The sequence below is a fragment of the Dicentrarchus labrax genome, unplaced genomic scaffold, assembly GCF_905237075.1.
Source record: "Dicentrarchus labrax unplaced genomic scaffold, dlabrax2021, whole genome shotgun sequence".
In the NCBI taxonomy this organism is placed as follows: Eukaryota; Metazoa; Chordata; class Actinopteri; family Moronidae; genus Dicentrarchus; species Dicentrarchus labrax.
Genome location: NW_026136704.1, coordinates 12,891,397 through 12,910,299, shown reverse-complemented (window position 1 = coordinate 12,910,299; position 18,903 = coordinate 12,891,397). Strand labels below are relative to the sequence as shown.

The 18,903-nt window shown below is 40.0% G+C and overlaps 1 protein-coding gene across 1 annotated transcript; it reads left to right on the top strand.

Moving 5' to 3' along the window:
• The first annotated feature begins 1,461 nt into the window (after nucleotides 1-1,461).
• On the top strand, nucleotides 1,462-12,251 carry barx2 (BARX homeobox 2). The gene is made up of 4 exons (XM_051398729.1): nucleotides 1,462-1,897; nucleotides 7,058-7,361; nucleotides 10,113-10,197; nucleotides 10,583-12,251. Exons 1-4 carry the CDS (start codon nucleotides 1,711-1,713, stop codon nucleotides 10,868-10,870), a joined length of 864 nt encoding a protein of 287 aa, XP_051254689.1. The 5' UTR covers nucleotides 1,462-1,710; the 3' UTR covers nucleotides 10,871-12,251.
• The last annotated feature ends 6,652 nt before the right edge of the window (nucleotides 12,252-18,903 follow it).

Below are 18,903 nucleotides of genomic sequence, written 5' to 3'. Positions count from 1 at the left end.
TGCACTAGCCTACTATAGGCTAAACAGCGTCAAAAGGCAAAATATAGCAAAATAAAACGATGGTAAATTAACAAATGGTTAGGGGAGAAGCATGTGCAGAGATCCAGCCTGTCCGAGGGGAATTGAAGGTGCCGGTATGTGAGGTATTTCCTCACATTAATGTCAGACTCATCAGCTCGCAGCCTGTTTGATCTGACTGACAAATAATAGGCCTTGTTTTCTTTTTCATTTTCTTTTTATCGTTGAATCAAACTTATTCTGTGCCAACTTGTGAAAAAGGAATGACAAGTGCCTTACCCATTCAGTATTCCGCGGTTTTTTAATTGAGGGATGTTGTAAGACAATTATGTGTTTTATTCGGCGTGCCTTAATTCATGCCATGTGCCCGCGCCCGTTCATTATTATTAAATTATAACTGCGTCTGTTTGTTTGTTGGCAAATCTGTAAAGAGAATGACATTGCTGACTGGCCTTTAACCGCAGTTCCGCCTGATTAGCTACTTTTTGCTCCTGGAGCCTCTAAATTTTGTTTTTGTGTCTTGCGTTTTTCTTGTACAAGAAATGAACTGTTTCAACAAGAAATTATATATTGTTTCGTCAATTAAGTATTAATATTATTATTATTATTATTGTTATTATTATTGGCCAATTATTATTACCCTATTATTATTATTATTAGTATTATATTTAATAAGCCACTAACACTACTACAATTTTAAAATATGATATCAAAACAGTTTAAACAGTTTAATCTATCATTCTTAGTCCTTAACCGACAAAACTGGCGCAAGTCTTCAAAGTTGGTGTAGGAGTTTCTACTCTCGACACAGGACACAGTCCTTTAGATATGACTATGGGTTTAAGAATAAGAACGAAGTATCAAACTCGTTACCCCAGCTGCTTTAACTCTGTATATTGGTATATGGAACAGGCTTTTTCAGTTGGAGTCTAAAGTGAAAAATATCGAATGGATTAGATTGTGTAATGTCTAAAGCAAGCTTAGAATAAAATAGGTTAAATTAAATGAATAAAAAAAAAAATAGACATGGATTTATCAATAGCAAAATTAATACACTGATTAAGACAAATGATTACACTCAAATTAACGTCAAGTCTCGACGTTTGTAACTAAGAAATGGCACTATGTTAGTACCTCAGAAGAGTTACAGAGGTCTTTTGGTTTTATCTGAAACTTTGATAATAATACTACACTTAGCATATATATTTGTATTGGTTGTATCAGTTTTTATTCTGAAAATAATTGATATTGACGAAAAATACAACTTTTAGAGTCGAATTGAAAAGTTGTAATTCTGTAAAAAGAAAGTTTTTTGGTGGTGGTGGGGGGGTGTTTGGGAGGTGGCCATATAGTACATGAGTGTGTTTGTAAAAGAGAGAGAGAGAGAGAGCGAGAGAGCGAGGGAGAGAGATGTGTTCAGGGATGGTTTATATAGCAGTGGGTGTGAGCACACATCCCAGTCAGTTCATTACCAGTGTGGCGCTCTGCGCAGCTCAAGTTGAAGGCTACTGATCTTCACCACGACACTTCAGGGAAAGCTAAACTGCATTTTTGAAATACAAACAATGAGTTATTTAAACGCATGAACTCAAGCAGTCGCATTTAACACACTGCTCAACCTGCAGAACCTTAGATATTAGCGAACAAACTTATTGTTCAGCGAAGACAGCGCGCGGCGCACAGGGACAGATCATGCACTGTCAAGCCGAGTTGAGGCTCTCCTCCCCCGGGCAGCTGAAGGCTGCCAGGCGGCGCTACAAGACTTTCATGATTGACGAGATCCTCTCAAAGGAGACTTGTGATTATTTTGAGAAACTTTCTCTCTACTCGGTGTGCCCTTCGCTCATTGTACGACCGAAGCCTCTTCATTCGTGTTCGGGTAAGCAGCCTCTGTTACTTCTTTCTTTCTTTCTTTCTTTCTTTTTCTTTTGACTAATTATGAAAGAAGCAAATTGAATTTAGCCTAATATCTAAAAAAGTAACTGAAAGGCATTTATGACCATTTGCATATATTTTGGGAAAATGACACTTGTTGTTGTGACACTTTTACGCATAAGATCAATTTCATTATCAATATACTTTTAATTTGAATTTGAAACTTGAGGATATATTTTAATTGTGCATGGGTCAGGAAATGTGGATTTACCGTGAAAAAAGTTTATATCCTATATCAGACGGGTGAATTACACGTCTGCACCGTGTTGTCGGTTGTGTTGGTGTAATGAACATTTGTGTAGTGCCATAAAGTTGTAATTAGTTTCTTTAAACCATACCCCCCCGTCCATACAACTGCGCACATAGGTATATTGATATTTGTGATGATTACGAAGCATCCTTAATATATTACTTACATGTTTGAAGTTTTTTTTAGTAAATTAATCAAAATTAATTTATGCATCTTTCCTCCTTAAGTTGCACCCCTGACTTCACCTTCCTAACTCTGTGCTTGACATTTATTTGCTTAGTGTAGTGAAAATCAAAGACAGAGTGAGTGAATGTCAGTGATGCTTCAGGGCTTTTGTTGGGCGCAAGCTGATGGATGACTGCATTGATAAGTGGCTGTAGTTACACATAAAAGTCACTGACAGTGACTGTGAGACAGTGTGACAGAAAGAAAAGCTAGAATCAAAGAAAACTTTAGTCTATTTAGTCTCATTTACTTTGATTAATACTTGTGTTCTGCCCAAAGGCCTTCCCTAATGAGTTTTGCAGCTGCTGGACTTTTGCAAATTGAATCTTGTTAGTGCACTCAATATGACACCAAAATGTATGTGACCTAGAACAAAGTCAATTTGTGCTAACAAACAAACAAAAAAACATGTCATTTACAGTGTGGTTAGTCATACAACCCTTTATAAGATTAATTCTACTGCTCACTGATTTCTCTTGATTGCTAGGTTTGAAGGAAAAATAGAGTAGAAACAAGTGGCTTCTTTCAATGATAATTGCTTTCCTCCCATTTTTTTTGAGTACATGTAGTGCTCACTTTCATTTCTCTTTCAGTAAGATGGTAAGGGTTATCTATCTCTCTGCATGATAGATAGAGATAGAAGCTGTCTTGCACTTGCTGAAAATGACCAAAATAGTATGACAAAAGCTCCGTTGGAACAACACATATCATCTTGTCAAAACAAAACGTCTTGACTGATTCTTAATTGTAATTCCAGACGAATCCAAACAACTCAAAGGCTACTGCACACTCTAGTAACCATTAGGATAATTGCTCTAAAGTCTGAAATAATAGCCGCTGCAATTTGATGATGACAGTGGCGGGTGGATAAAAATAGGGGAAGCAATTCCCTCATCCCTCTGATATGGATTGGTGCATGTTAGAGGGCACTATGACTGGCACCCCTCTGTTCGGATGGATAGAGTAACCCACCCTGCATATCAGAACACTGTGCCCACCACTTATTTGTAGCTGCGGGGGTGTGAGACACAGTATATTCCCCAACATCAATGGCTTTTAGTGCTTGATATAGAAGCTGGCAGGCTTACAGGTCCTGGGCCGAAGAGAGGCGGCTGGCCCCTGCATGGCCCCTTAACAGTGAAAGTTGACTTCTTCATTCTGCCTAGGAAGGGATGCTATAACCTCCAGCTACCAGCGGAGGCCGCTGAAAGACAATGATGCCAATATTGTTGCCTGAAGGGGTTGATCAAAAATCAATTGGTTGCTTTTTTATTGTTTATCACTGGTGTGTTGATCAAACATACCGACATAATCTTGCTTGGGCATTTTGTCTTGTGACACTTCATTGTGACTTTCAGAAAATTTGTATTTAACTGAAATGAAATAAAGGTATAGTAAAAGTGGCTAATGCTTCCCTGTCAGTTGCAGGATCAGAGAGAATGAGCCCTGACCTGGTGCTGAACAGTGAACAACGTAATGGCAGGTTACAATATTTCATTTGGAGTCCCATCTCTCAGCAGGACCCAGGGAAGGGCTTTTAGTGGTGTTTTCTGGAAGAGGTGAGAGAGATTAAGATCAACTGTGGTGTAATCTCACCTGACAGCATGATGAAAAAAGAAAACAAAAAAAAGGCAGGAGTGTGTTCAGCCTGAGGGCTGCTGTGTACTGGTCTGGTACCGGCTGAGGGCTTATTGAAGAAATCCAAGTGAGCAAAAAGGGTTTTTATCCCATCTTAAACCCTAATCCGTTGCAGACAATAAAGTCTCCCATTAAGCATAAAGCGGGCTTGAGAAGGTTGATTACACCCATGTCAACACATAGAGGCAAGTATGCGCACACAAAGACAAAATGCACCACACATATTCCATCTTCAGTTAGGGATAATATTTGATGGCCTGTCATCTCCCTGTCATTTTTGCACAACCACACAGCCATCAGATTTGTCTATCTCGACAAGAGATCAGTGATAAATCAGTTCTAAAAGTAGTTTATGCTACAGGCTGAGTCAGCTATCAGTTTTCAGATTAAGATGTAACACTTTTTGTTAGGCGTACAGCTTCTGCTGGTAAGGTTTGTCAGTGTGCCTGGGAAAATAGTACGACAATTAAACTCAACAAGACGCTCTTGACACCTTCCTTTTACCATTTGTTGAAAACTGGCATTTAATTGCTCCAATCTGTCATTTCCTGAAGGTGAATGATTCTAATTAAAGCAATGAGGTAGGACAGATAAAGAAGCTGCATGGTCTGTTGCCCTCCCCACCCCGACAATGTTTGATGTCCAAGGCCAAAAACACAAAAACCATTTAACTGAGCAGATCTCTAGCTGTCGAACAGTTTATACTCAAAACCTGTGCAAAAGTGCACGTACACTTGTCATAGCTAAGCAATGAATCATCCATTTCAACATCCCATTGACAAAAACGAGTGAGAGAAGAAGTGTAGATGTTATGATAAGGAGCAGGCTGGGGCGGGCAATAGTGTATACCTTCTGAAAGTTTCTGCTTGACGTCGTTGTAAAAATAGAAATCCCTCCTTCACTTAATGGAAATTATTATATATTAAAAACATGGTAAATTTATTAAGAATCATGTAATAGTAATAACAACCACACCATCAATAGAGCAAATTGTTGGTATTAAAAGGAATGCTGAACAAACGACTCTTCTTGATCTATTCTTAGCAGGTATGTCTTCTGTAATGGTTACCATAAGCACTTGTGCCAGTCCCTACATTCCGACTGTGATTATCAAGAGTATCACTGTGCTTTTGCATGGGGCTGAGTTGTGCTCTTGCAGCTACTCAAACAGTTTATTTGTAGACTATTGACAGGACACTGGCACTTGTCAACAACATGTCAGAGAGACGGCTTCGCTGTCTGTGGAAAGTCACCACGAGGGCTGACATTTCCCTCTGTGAGCTCTCTCTCTTCTTTCTTCTTTCTCCCTCCCTCCGAGGGACTGTCCGGAGACAACTTCAAGCTCTCTGCTGACAAGAGATTTCCTGACAATCACAAAGACAAAGTGAGATGTTTTCCACCCATTCTGAATGATGAGTGACACTTCCCCTTCAATTTTTGTGCCACTCTCTGATATCAGAAAATCTGACATTTGTACGGATCTGATTTGCAGAGAGAAAAAGTGAGAGCAGTTGAAATGAACATGTATAACATAGCATGCAACTAGAGAAAAGAGGTCTACTTGTCTAGACCTGTTGCAATAGCAGCAATCTCACGTTGGAGGATTAGTGATGACCTCAGCGCCTTGCCATGATGTCATGATGAGCCCAAGGCAGTGTCTGGTGTGTGTGTATGTGTGTGTGTCTGTATGCGTGTATAGAGCAACTGTACCTACCTGTATGTGTACTTGTACGCAATACTTATGCTCTCCATGCTTGACTTACATCTAATAGTGAGGTTTATTGTGGATTTGTGCAATTTATATGTTTAAGCAACTGAATGCACATCTTACTATCCTGTAAGATTATAAAAGTAGGCATGACCTACCTTCTTTGTGAGTGTTCTCCTCTTTTTCTTTCCCACACATTTTCATGAAATCCATATTTTCTGACTGACCTTAACGAAAAGAAAACAATCAAGGAACAGCAATAAAAAAAAAATCACTGTCTGCCTTCATGTCTCCTGTGGGCATTGTGTATATGTGTGTGTGTGTGTGTGTCTAGAGATTAAGGAGACAGATCTACCACAGACAACCTGGAACACACATGCAGTGTGTGTTGGTGTGTGACAACCTCCCATTTTCTCTGCTCAGTTTCAGCTTTTTATCTCCCTCTATATCTCCCACGTCTACTCCCATAATCCCCCCTGTGTCCTTCCTGCTGCTCCTTATGAGCCCATGCATTACAATCTGCACCGTTGCTCAGTTGGACTGTAAATTTTGGTTAAGGGGTTGGTTTTATATTTGAAGCCATGAGGATTTTCCCGGCAGATATCATATTCACTTTGGTTGACCCACGACATCCCTCTCGGCCAACCTCCTGCCCTCCTTCGCTCCAGTGTCGGCTCCAGACAAGTGTTACTTTTTATTGATTCTGGCGTCTTGCTGCTTCTGTCTGTGCTGATAAAGAGCAAAAATGTGTGTGTATATGACCGCGCGCATGTGTAAAAGTGAGAGAGATTGCAAGAGAGCGGGGAAAAGTTTATTAGCTGAGCAGTGTTTGATTTAGTTTGATTTTATTACAGCTCATTCTGTGTCTGAATGTGTGTGTGTCTCTGCGTGTACATCATGCTGTCAGGCTCAGTGTGTGCATGTGGTTTTGTGTTGGGAAGCCAGTCAGTATTTAACAACCTCTGAAAAATAATCATTCATTTGAAGGGTTCAGAGGAGCGGTGTAAAACACAGTCTGCGTCATTGGGATCACAGCCCTCTACATGGAGAAGGTCAAAAGCAAAACACTTTTCACAGCAAACACAGGGCAATTAAAAATGAACCTGTCTAAGCAATTACAGGCGGTCGATAATGGTACAACCAACGGGACTGAGAAGCACATAAGAGCTCACTAAAAACTCAGTGATTCAAAAGAATAATCTTTCTCCTCTTTTTGTGTTTCCACTGGACTTTATTGCAGTTCTCTGTTTCTGTCATCTGACGCACTGTCTCTGCTCTTCCAGGCTCCTCATCACTACGTGCCTACCCTCTCCTCTCAGTGATCACACGGCAGCCCCCCCACCACCCCCAGGTGTCATCTCAGGGAGGGGTCCCCTCGCACCTGCCCTTGCTCTCCCCGCAGCATCTGCGAGGCTCCGAGCCCTCGCCCAGCCAGACGCCCCTCAGCATCAGCAGCGAGTCAGACACGGAGCGCAGCACGCCCCGCCTGAAGAAGCCGCGTCGCAGCCGCACCATCTTCACTGAGCTGCAGCTGATGGGCCTGGAGAAGAAGTTCCAGAAGCAGAAGTACTTGTCCACACCTGATAGGTCAGTGCAGTTGAGAATCTCATGTCTGATTGGATGGGTTGAGGTAGATCAGGATGGCAGTAAACACATGCATGCACACACACAAACCACATAAAAGCATTTAAATAAAAAAAGGTAAATCATGTCTGCTACCCTCATAGCTACCAAAAATGATTTTGTGACTAGGTTACATAAAATAAAGCAAACCACTGATAAGTTAAAGGTAACTAATAGGCCTCTCTATTTTCACAGATGTAAAAAAGCGACCAGAGTCATAAAAGTGTCACTCATTTTGATAACGTACATACCTGGCATACAGCACAGTCGAAAGTACAGTACATGCACGCAGACGCACGCACATTCACAAAGCCACAACTGCAATTATCAAGCAGTGGTTAACCTAACATCATAATTTTTGATTTATCCTGTGGGGAATGTCTCATGTAATGTGAATTTGTCTAAGCCAGAGCATTACCTCAGCATTCTAGTTGAGACAAGAGTAACGTTTTAACCCTGAGCTTTCCAACTGCAAAAAAAAAAAGCACCAACAAAGAAACACTGCCTTGTTCAAGAAAAGAGGGACAGTGGCCAACACAAGCAAACATAAATGTAATACACTGATTTACTGCCAATCATTTCACACATGTGCAGGTGTATATAAAGAACATTTTGCTTTCTACAATCAGATGAAGTAATCTACATGTTAATATCTGTGTCTTAAGTTCCACTCTGCGGGTCATTTTTGGGACCTGACATGAGGTTAGACTATATTTTCCAGTTTTATTGTACGCCTCGCTTTTATATTTGGCCTGCGGGCTATTTTTCCATTATAACTCAGAATAGTATTAAACCATATATGATGTAAAAAGCTCTCTTTCACATGCGCAGTAGGAATTTCAAACTGCTTGTGAACCTTTGCATTAAGTAGAGATTGGATGTTTGTACCCTCTTACTCATATTTTTACATATTGAAAGTAAATCAGTGATCATTGAAAACCTAAACAACTGGCTTCCTGTACAGTATGTTTATGCATTTAGACATGCAAAATTTCCACACAGATGTCTCAAACATTGTATCCTCTTTGCAGTGCGTCTGCTTACCACATCTAACCTAATACATTAGCATATTTGAAGTAAACCAGATTTATTTGTCATTCCATTTACATCCAATCCGTGGGGAAAACTCCCACGATGCATTATTAAATATATCACATCTTGACTTGCCTGGAGCTGTTGGAAAGATGCCATGCCTCATCTTGAAGCAGAAGCCCCGAGGCTGAGCACAACTCAGTGATCAAAACCAACCACCCTAACAGATTGCTGTGCCAAAATACTGTGTCCTGTCAAAATATCCAATTCTGACACTGTGTTGAAAATTAATTAAATACCCAGCTGGCGGAAAAACATCAACAGAGAAAATCCCCCTTCAAAGCCCCACATCAAAGGTGTGGCGTGCTCCTCACTTTGGTTTGTTGTGATCCAAAGATAACTGAACTTTTCTCTCCCTCTTTTTGGCTTGGAACCTCTGCGGTCTTGAATTGAGTTTAAGAGAGGGGGCGGGAGGAACCAAAACCGAAAATATCCCTGAAAAAATCTTTTAATTATTTATAGCAGATTGCAATAATGATTTTATGCACCGTCCAATTATGATAATTAGAGCCTTTATAATCCTCACTGTCATCATCATCATTATTGTTTCAGTTACACCCAAGATTCCCCTGTAAAAGGTGTGAGAATGGAACAAAATGGCGCTCTTACAGTAGCCCGGAGGGAGTAACTCAAATACTGTCTCTATTGCTGTGAGTGTGTGGTTTCTCTCCATTGAGAACTAATGACCATAAATAGGTGTGGTGTTTTCCTTTTCTGCAATTACTTTTCCTTGCCTCTAGTTGTTGAACTGCTGTAGACTGCGGCACGTATGCTAGTGAAGTCTGACAGACAGCTTGATTGTCTGTGTGTCTGGTGTTTTTTGAGACACACACACACAAAACCACACACACACCCTTTATGTAAGGTTTAAGGTTATGCAGACAATCCCATGAATCTCAGGGGCTTGTTTTTGCTCTGCTTTTTAGATTCTGTTCATGCCTGTTCTCTTTCTCGGCTTCCACTTTCACCATCAAATGAAAGTCAGTTCCTTTCATTGACGGGTGGTGGGGGTGAGAATCCCTTCATCTGACTCTTTAAGACTTTGAGAAGAGCAGGGAAGAGGAAATCTCGTTTTAAAAAACCCAGATAACTGCGCCTTTCCTTCACAAACGGATGCCTTGTTCACTTTATCTGTCCCTTCCTGAGGTATCACATTACGCACCAACCAATAGCCCTATTAGTCATGGATCAACACATGTGGTGGATGCATTCAGTATTTCAACAGCCCCAATCGTCCTGCTACAAGTGCTGTGATTGGATTACTGATCTTGGTACAGATGTTTCGAACAGTGTTTCCTGACCTGCAGGTGCACAGTTTCAAACTCAGGCTAATAGCAAATCAGCTTTGATGTGAGATTCAAAGACAGAGTTAACAGTATGAGAGAGGTTTTATACTGTACTTAGGCGTGCAATGCTGGCAACTTCTAGGCTGAAGGCTGCATTATATACTTGGTGGAAAGGTAAAAGCCATGATTAGTGTAATTATATGTTATAATTTATATATTTTCCTGTCAGTGGGAGAAACAGACAAGAAAAGAGACTGATTCTACCTGGTGCTTTTCCAGTTTACAGCATATGAAATGTCCATCTGATGTGCAGTTTGTTTTGTTTGTGATTTTGCAGGTTAGACCTGGCCCAGTCACTTGGTCTCACACAGCTCCAGGTGAAGACTTGGTATCAAAACCGGCGCATGAAGTGGAAGAAAATGGTAAGAGGCAACAATAATTGGAAGGACGTAGGGGAAAAAATAGATTTAGATTAGATTTTTACAGATGACTAATTGTTTCATGTAATGCTTATTTGCACTATAATGGTAAGAGAAGCCAATACTAGGCAGCAGTATGGCAGGAGGAAAGGGTGTGGTGTGAGGTGTGACTGATGATGACAGCAGTGAGAGCAAACACTTTTGTAGAAGGGTCAACAACTCAGAGAACAAAAAAAGACCTGAAATCGTTAAAGATGAATGAGTGCACAAGGGGCAGCCAGAAGCAATACATCTTCTCTTAATTACTATAATAGCAAGCGTTACCTTCGACTGCTGCTGCCATTTATTACCAGAGGAGTCCACTAAGATGGTCTGTGTGTTATTCTAGGTGCTCAAAGGAGGTCACGAGGCCCCGACTAAGCCCAAGGGAAGACCCAAGAAGAACTCCATTCCCACCACGGAGGAAATAGAAGCTGAAGAGCGAAGGATGAAGATGGAGGCAGAGGAGAGGATGAAGAGGGCGGCCGAGAAAGTGGCGCTGGCTCAGGGAGGAGAGGCATCTCAGCTTGAACCTGAAGATCTCAGTTCAGAAACTCACAATGCAGCCGCTGCGATGGAGGGATCCGAGCGAGAGCTGCCGCTACTGATGCAGTCAGAGACTCACGCAGCCAGCTAAGCAAGAACAACACAACCAAAGACTAATGCCAACCTGAAAACAAATAGTGCCTCAGGATCACTGTAAAAAGCCTGTGTGGTGTTTAGAGCCATTTGCTTTAGGAATTTGGCTGGAAACATATTGGTGGCATCCAATCTTTACCAAATGTAGCCTTTTATTTTTTGTGTATTGGAAAAGTGTACCATACAAAGAGCTAAAGTGCGTAGACACTGATTGTACTGGTAAAAATGTGGCCTTTAAATACTGTATTTGAGCAGGTCGCTGGTATAAGGAGTGTAAATCTGTCAAATCCAAGCAGGTCAGTCAAAGCAAAACACGTCTCATGCATCAATTTACTGTGCATTATAACCATGAAACATCACACACACCACTGATCCTCCAAGCTGCCTCACATAATGCATGTGCCAAAATATCAAGATTTGCCTTACTGTATTGTCTCTATGTCTCTATGTATTATAAATCACTTCACTGCCAAAAACTATACTATCAAATGGCTACAGTGCCTTGTCGGTCTCAGAGGAAAGCTTTTAAAGTGCTGATAAAATAACTATCAAATGCAAGTATATTTTTTACAGTGATTTTCGATTACAAGTGCTGTTTTTGGAGACAGAGTTTAGAAAAGAACACAATGCATAGATTGGAGTTCTTCTACAGCTTTAAGGCGCAAATGTGTTAATTATTTGGTCGTTAAAGCTTGCATTTTTATTTTTTCAATCTGAAAATCAATATTTCTGCCAAGCCATACTCTGTATTATACTGTAGAAATGTGTATAAAGTATAAAATATATGGTCTTTCGGATATATATGTAAAACAGTATTTTTAACTGCTGTTTTAAATTGGATTAAAATAGTTTGTATGTATAATGTTATTGCCGTCCCTGATCTTTTTTCTTCTTTCATGGGAGTCGGGATGACTCTGCTTTCTGCCATGAGGCCAGTAAGACTCTTTAAGCTGTCAGAGATTCTCTGAGGGAGTAAATCATAGCCTGTGCCAAAGATGCACGGCAAAGGCTGAACATTTAAAATCTCAAAGACGTTTTCAGCCTGCAGGCTTTGCATGAGTACCCCAATCAGTATGTTCGACTTGCATTAACATAACACTGTCTTCAACTGCCTGTTACTGACTTCTCTATACCCTTCCGAAAATGCCTTCTACCCTTTCAAAGATTTGTAATTAAAGAGTTTCACTTTTTGAATTATACAGATTTATTTTTATTTGTTATTGTTTCATATGGAAAGTGCAGTATTTTTCTGATGTAAATAATGCTTGTTTGGTAAGCTTGTTTGCAGTTTTTTTTAGGTTTGTGTACAATCATTTTTACTATATACAAGAGTGTGTTTATGTATTTAAATGCACTTAATAAAATAGCAGTCATTTAAATTCTACTTGGTATTTATTATTTGGTGCAATTGCTTTGAGCTTTGGTCGATACACTCCTGTTTCTAATGTATATTCTCATCACTGGATTAAACCTCAAATGTCAAATGCATCACACTGATTTTGCTACTCTGCATATGCAACACATTTTTGCTTGTTTGTTTTGGTGTGTGTCTAATGATTACAGTCCAACAACAAATTAAAGTCACTGACAGGATCCTTTACTATAACTCTCCAAGTGATTTTCAGATGTACTGTCACGTCATGCTAAGTGTGTGTAAATCAAACAGTTACAGTAGCCCTGGCAGGTTGAAGTTCAAGCAGATCCATTACTGAGGAAGCTTTTGAAGGCGTATTAGCCGTAGTCAAAGTTTGCCATAAATCACATTCAAGAGAACAAAGCATTTAAGCACTCTGTATTGTGACATTTATCATCTTTATCTGTACAGCAAACAAGATGGCCTATAGTACACCTAAGGGCTCCTCTGTGACCCTGAGCGAGCGAAGAACAGCCTAAAGTGTATTTTTAGTGCCTGATACCGGACATGGATGGTTTCTAAAGCAAACAGCACAAGTTAGCGTTGAGTAATGTGTACTGTGCTTTAACGCCTTATGTAAACATTCTAAGTATGCTTCATTTGTGTGTGCATTCAACAGCAGAAGCCCCCACACTTCTTGGAAGTATGATTGAACATTTTACTACTATGCAGGCTTAGTAAATACACGTCAAGTTTGTCAGAACTGTTTTCTACGTTGTTCTGTGCTATATTGGTGAAGTATAGGACTTTGAGCAGCAAACCTTTCCTTATATATCATTTTCTCATTAAAAACCTGTGCAATACATACTAGTTGAAGTAGAATTTTTGTTAATTATTTTTATTTCTTTTTAATCTATTTCTGAGTTTCTGTTTCAGCCTAATTAGCAGCATAACTATAATTACAGCATAATTAGTGAATGTGATTTCAACAAATGTGAATATGAACATATAAGAATTGGATTTAATTTACATTTACTGTCAGGAACAATGCACAATGATTATAATTTTACAAATTAAGGATTCAACAGTATACATTTTGTAACTGAAATATGTACAATGTGTAAAATAAGCCTTGAAAAGTGTGTCAAACAAACAAAAAGTCCTACAAACAATGCAAGGCTTTCAATGTTGTCATATTACTCATTAACCTTAAATTGTCCCCACTGTTTAAACTATACTGAATAACTGCTTACAACTGCCTGGTTAAAGGCATGAGGAACACAACTTGTGTTATGACAATGAGAAGTTATTCTGACAACTGCTAGCTTATATAGTAGCTATTTGTTTTGAATAAACTTTGATTATTCGGAGCTGGGCTTGTCGCTTGCCAGATTTATGCAGAATGAGCTGTGCCTCGCCAACTGCTTAAACTAAAATAACTTTTGGATTAGATACACTGTCTCTGTGTTAATTGCAATGAACAAGTGCAAACATTTTCCTATTAAACATCCCAGTGAAAACAGAGGCATTGGCTGGCAGGCAGGGTGGCAGGTCTGCGAGGAACTGCACTTCGCAAGTCTCCACAGGCTGGTGAGCTCCTCTGGGCTAATTGTTGTGTGGCGAGGTGAAAAACAGCCGGCCTAATTGGAGAACCTGTTATTTTCTCACAGGTCCAAGTTCAGCTGCAGGTCACAGGAGTGGAGGGGTGTCAACCCGAGCCAGCCCCTCCCCCGCACCCACTAAGACATCCGTCGCGCACCTTCACCTGTCAGCTTAGTGTACGCTCAGGTAGTTAGCGGGGGCTTATGCGAGATGGGGAGTGGGCGTAACTCACGTTGTTTCACCCTCATTTCTGTCATGACAGAGGAAGTTATTTCTAAATGTTGAGTGCAGGAGTAACAGCAGTGCTTACCTAAGTCAATAAAGGTGGATGCTGTCTACAACATGCACAATGCTCCCCTTTGTCTTCCGTAACAGTGGAAGAGAAGCAGTCATCATCGGCAGTGGCATGAGGATCGCCTCCTCTCTCAGAAGCATGTGTAAGGCATGTGGCTGACTGTTGCTTTTGCTAGCAATCTGTTGAGCAAGATGGGAGTTAAAGCATTGCATTGATTGTGTAATATTTGCATTTATGTCACATATTATTTACAAATCAAACAGACATTAACCATTATAATGCAGTGCATTATTGTGTCAAACTTCCACTTGCTTATTTTTTAAAAATATTGTACTGTCATATTTTGTTTTGTCTTGCTCAAAAACAACGTATTGATTTGTTTAAACCCCAAATGCTTAATAGCAGTGTTGTAAACATAAACTGAGGGCTATGACTTACAAAGACTGTCAAAATACAAATGCAGATCCCACTGTTCTGGTTGCATAAAAAAGTCAACCTTTTCACTCAGATTTTATCCATATGGTGGTGTGTTCTTATTACTATGGACAATTGTCAACAACAAATTGCTTACAGTATTGCAATATATCACAATAGATTGAACCATAAGCCCTGTATTGTGATACGTATGGTATCGCCAGATTCTTCCCAATACACAACCCGACTTGCATGTGGCTCGGATTAATTCTTCGCAAATATGGAAACATGACAAACCATTGCCAAAGTAGAAATATGTGTGCAGAATGAATACAAAAAATATATAACATTCCTTTGAACCTGAGTAAATTGCATATCAATGTTGTCATGCGAAAGCATTGTTACTACACTTTTTATTTTTTAACATAAGTACCTTCGGCCTAAGAAGTCTTATCAAAACTGACGAGTTTCAAGACAAACTGTTGTCAACCAGTAGTGATGAAGATGACATACAGTGCAGCAAAAATCATTTTATCTTTCGCTACAGCAGTCACAAAATAAACACTAGAAAGACTGTGCTCGAGTATGTGTGCTTGCACTTGATTGGCCTCTGCAGTGCCTTACTAGATGACCCTGCATTGTGCCAGTACAAACGTTGGGCCCGGTTCAAGTTTCTTTGCCAAACAACCTTTCATTTGTTAGATGGACACCGCATGAATTGCCCCATAGCTAACTGAGCGGTCCCATTCAAGTGAATGAGAAGGCATTTTTTCAAGCACATTTTTTTTTTGCTGTAATTTATGAACACTACCTTAGGCTCTAGGGATATCCCTCATTAACTTTGTGAATCTTTTTGTAATTCAATTTAAGATCTGACATGTATAGGGATATCCTTGACACTTCTGCTACACTACACTAAACTAGAATGATTCATTGTGTGAATCATTCATTCAGTGAAGAGCACTGCTATGACACTATGCTCAGACTACGCCGTTTGTATTTGAGATTGCTTTGTTATTTCTACACCTTTAATTTTGTAAAAATGTAAAAGAAACCTTAAGATACAGTTAAACTCATATTAAAAATAGGAAAAAAATCCCTCTATTAACCCACAAGTTGTTTGCTAACAATTGCAGAAAAATGTCCCAAGATTTCTGAAGTAAAACTACCTTACATGTAAACATACTACTAACTTATTCTAAATGTATGGAACTCAATGAAACTTTTCAAGCTTGCCATTCAGTCCTGCTTATTTCCTTTTCAAAGCCATTATCTAAGAGTAGAAGTGTAACAACTAAAACTATAAATAAATTATAAAATGAAATTATAAAAAAATGTTTAAATGATTTCCAAAGAGCAACATGTCTGTGCAAGGTCTTCCATCAATTTAGATAGTGACAGGTTTTTTTCCTACAATAAACAAAAATTTGAATTGGGAAGCAACCCAAAGAAGCATTCAAGTGTTAGCAGGACCTTATGAATCAGATTTTCTTTGAATCACTTCTGTCATTTTACACAATCATCCTTAACACAGATGCTTTAGGACTAAGTGCCCAAATCATTTCTCAGTGCATCCCCTGTTGATGTACTGTGGGATCTTTCAGCCTAATGTATTTAGTGCAATAATTACAGTGCTGCCCGCCTCCCTGTCTTCTTTCGATAGCTCATCCTCTGGTCAACATGTCTGGGAGACGACGACGCTGCCTCCCACCTCTAGGCTCTCAAGCTCATAAATCAACCAGTGAGTGTGTGTGTGTGTGTGTGTGTGTGTGTGTGTGTGTGTGTGTGTTTGTGTGTGTGTGTGTGTCTGCATGCATGTTTTTGCTGCAGGGATATTGAGGGGCTTGTTATGGAAGTCATGATCACTGGCTCAGGGGTGTATATCCGCCCGCTGAGGAGATGGGCGGTAATAGACCTGTCAGTTGAGTTTTACCCAGGAGCTACTGTGCACCGCAATGTCCAAATCACAGCTGACTTCCCCAAACCCCACAGACCTCCACGAAGATCCCTGTCAGTAATGACTTAACCCCTATACTGGTAACAGTCTACAGATGTGTGAATTTTGGGTATCAGTGTATTTGCAGGTCTTAGTTGCAGACCATTTTCAATTGCATGTTTACAGTTTTGTTCTTTTCTTTTTTTAATGAAAATAATCTAGCTCCAAGGTCCACTTACTAATGATTAGGAGCTTCCAAGCCCAGTGTCCCTAAGAGTTGCTTCGCAGTGGAGTGCAAGACAACCACAAAAGCCTTCCAACATGTTACATTCTGAACCTCTGTTGTTGAAGTGAAAATAAATGTGAAGGTTAAAATTACTACACAAATGTTCAATGAATTATCAAAGCATTTTACTTTCAGTTTCACCTCCAAATAAGTGGTTTGTTTAACTTTATTGGGAATTTTGTCCGAAACTTTTGACATCATCTGACTCATTGTATTTGTTGTGCTGGTGTTGCTCTCCAGATATCAGCAGTAAATGTATCACGCTGAAAGATTGCAGTGATTTTCTGTGATAGAAGTCAACCCGACACCCAACTCTTGTGCAAGTTTTTCAGTTATAAAACTTTCCTGTGGTACACAATACCTGTGCTTCCAGACAATATTTACAAAATGCAAAAAAACTGCAACAACTGCATAGAAAAATCCAAAGTGAGACAAGGACCATGTGGGTGGTGGGTACTGTCAGAGTTTCTCACTGTGATCATAACTCATTCTCAGGCACAGCTGAGTGCATAAGAGTCATCCATACAAAATCCAGCAAAGCCTGTCGTTCTTTTTTTTCCTTTTTTCTGCCATGACCTGGCCTGCCCTTTGAGAGATGTGTTCTCATTTGCCATTTTAGACAAGGCATTTTATGGTGCTCTTCGTTTCTTTGCTTTACAGTAACAAATCAAACCTCTCAGATAGAAAGAATGGCTTCCAAGGGAAAATCTTTACAGCTGGCAGCAAATCGATTGCTGACAAGATACTGTATGTCTAGAAAAGTCTTTTCTCCCAAACCTCTATGATGAGGCCGAATGTTGCAAGTTGTAACAACCCTACTTAATAAAAGTACTTACTTACTTGTTTCATATTCAACATGGCCAAAATATTTTACTCATTCTACTAGACATACATTTCACAGAGAATTCTTCCACACAAATATAATTTGTCTTTCATCCCACGTCTCTTTTCCTCTCTCTTCTAGGCTTTCACTCAAGGTTTTCCCTAATGGTAAAGAGCAGCTCGTAATGCACTTAATTTAGGCTACATGAAAAACTGAGCTCAATAGGCTTGTAATCCACATTTTACACCGAGACTTGAGTTTATAAAGGAAGCCGCTCTAAAAGCCAAGGAAATGTCACAGAGAGTCGGGGAAAAAGTGCAATAGTGCCGGCTGTGTATTGTGGGATCAACCGTGTGGCAGAATGACTGAGCAATTACGTATTTGTTGAAAGCTCATTTCATAGGTCTGTGCCCAACTGAAATAAAACGGTGACCCAAGCAAACATGTGCATGTGTGTGTGCTTGTCTTCTCAAACAGACTTTCTTGGTTCTGTATTCACATCCAAACTCTTTTTTTTTATCAACTGATGTTTTCTCCTCTAAGAGAACAAAGAAAACGTCCTCCTTGTCAAAATGTCTTTAAATAAGACTTCTTTTTGACACATATCCATGCCAGGACAGAATCGATTTTCCTTTTCTCTATATGGGTGGACACTTACACCCTCTTCCTGTAGATAGAAGTGTGTGTGTGTGTGTGTGTGTGTGTGTGTGTGTGTGTGTGTGTGTGTATAGAAGGACTTAATGTCACGTAAATTGTGTTGTGTTGGGCCAGCGGGCAGGTAATGAGCTGAGGTGAGCAATCTGTCCTCTGTTCAAATATTTCCACTTGGGGAAAAAAAAAGAGAAACAAAACAGAGGGACGAGTATTCGTGATTGGCAAGCTGCGAGGAGCTTCTATTTTCTCAACATGTTTAGCCTCTCCTCTGTCAACTGCTTTGACAGCAGAGCATGTCAGTGATCCTGTGAAGGGGCTCTGCACTTTTCTGCTTTGGCTGATGTCAGGGAGCAGCCAGGGGTCAGCCGTCAGCTCGAGGGGTGGGGTTAACAGAGTGAAGGGGGGGGGTGGAGTTTGCACACTTGCATGCTTCGCTAGCTGTTACTGAGTCCCATATGTGGTTTTATGAATGAAATAAACAGTGTTCTTTTAAGTGTATCATACCAGATACATTTTAATGATGTGTTATTTTCAATTAAGATAACCGTGCTGCTGTCATTAGAATGAGGATCTTTTTAAGATGTGCTGAAACAGCTGTGCTTATGGCCGAGGCACATACAAGCTGCTACACGTGAGGCAGATGCATGCGTGACTCATCTGTGGGTTA

What these genes read in the sequence shown, in the direction of transcription:
- barx2 (XM_051398729.1), top strand. Translation starts at nt 1,711, where the DNA reads ATGCACTGTCAAGCCGAGTTGAGGCTCTCCTCCCCCGGGCAGCTGAAG. An exon ending in GCCTCTTCATTCGTGTTCGG is followed by an intron (nt 1,898 to 7,057) that starts GTAAGCAGCCTC and finishes CTGCTCTTCCAG; the next exon opens with GCTCCTCATCACTACGTGCC. An exon ending in GCATGAAGTGGAAGAAAATG is followed by an intron (nt 10,198 to 10,582) that starts GTAAGAGGCAAC and finishes GTGTTATTCTAG; the next exon opens with GTGCTCAAAGGAGGTCACGA.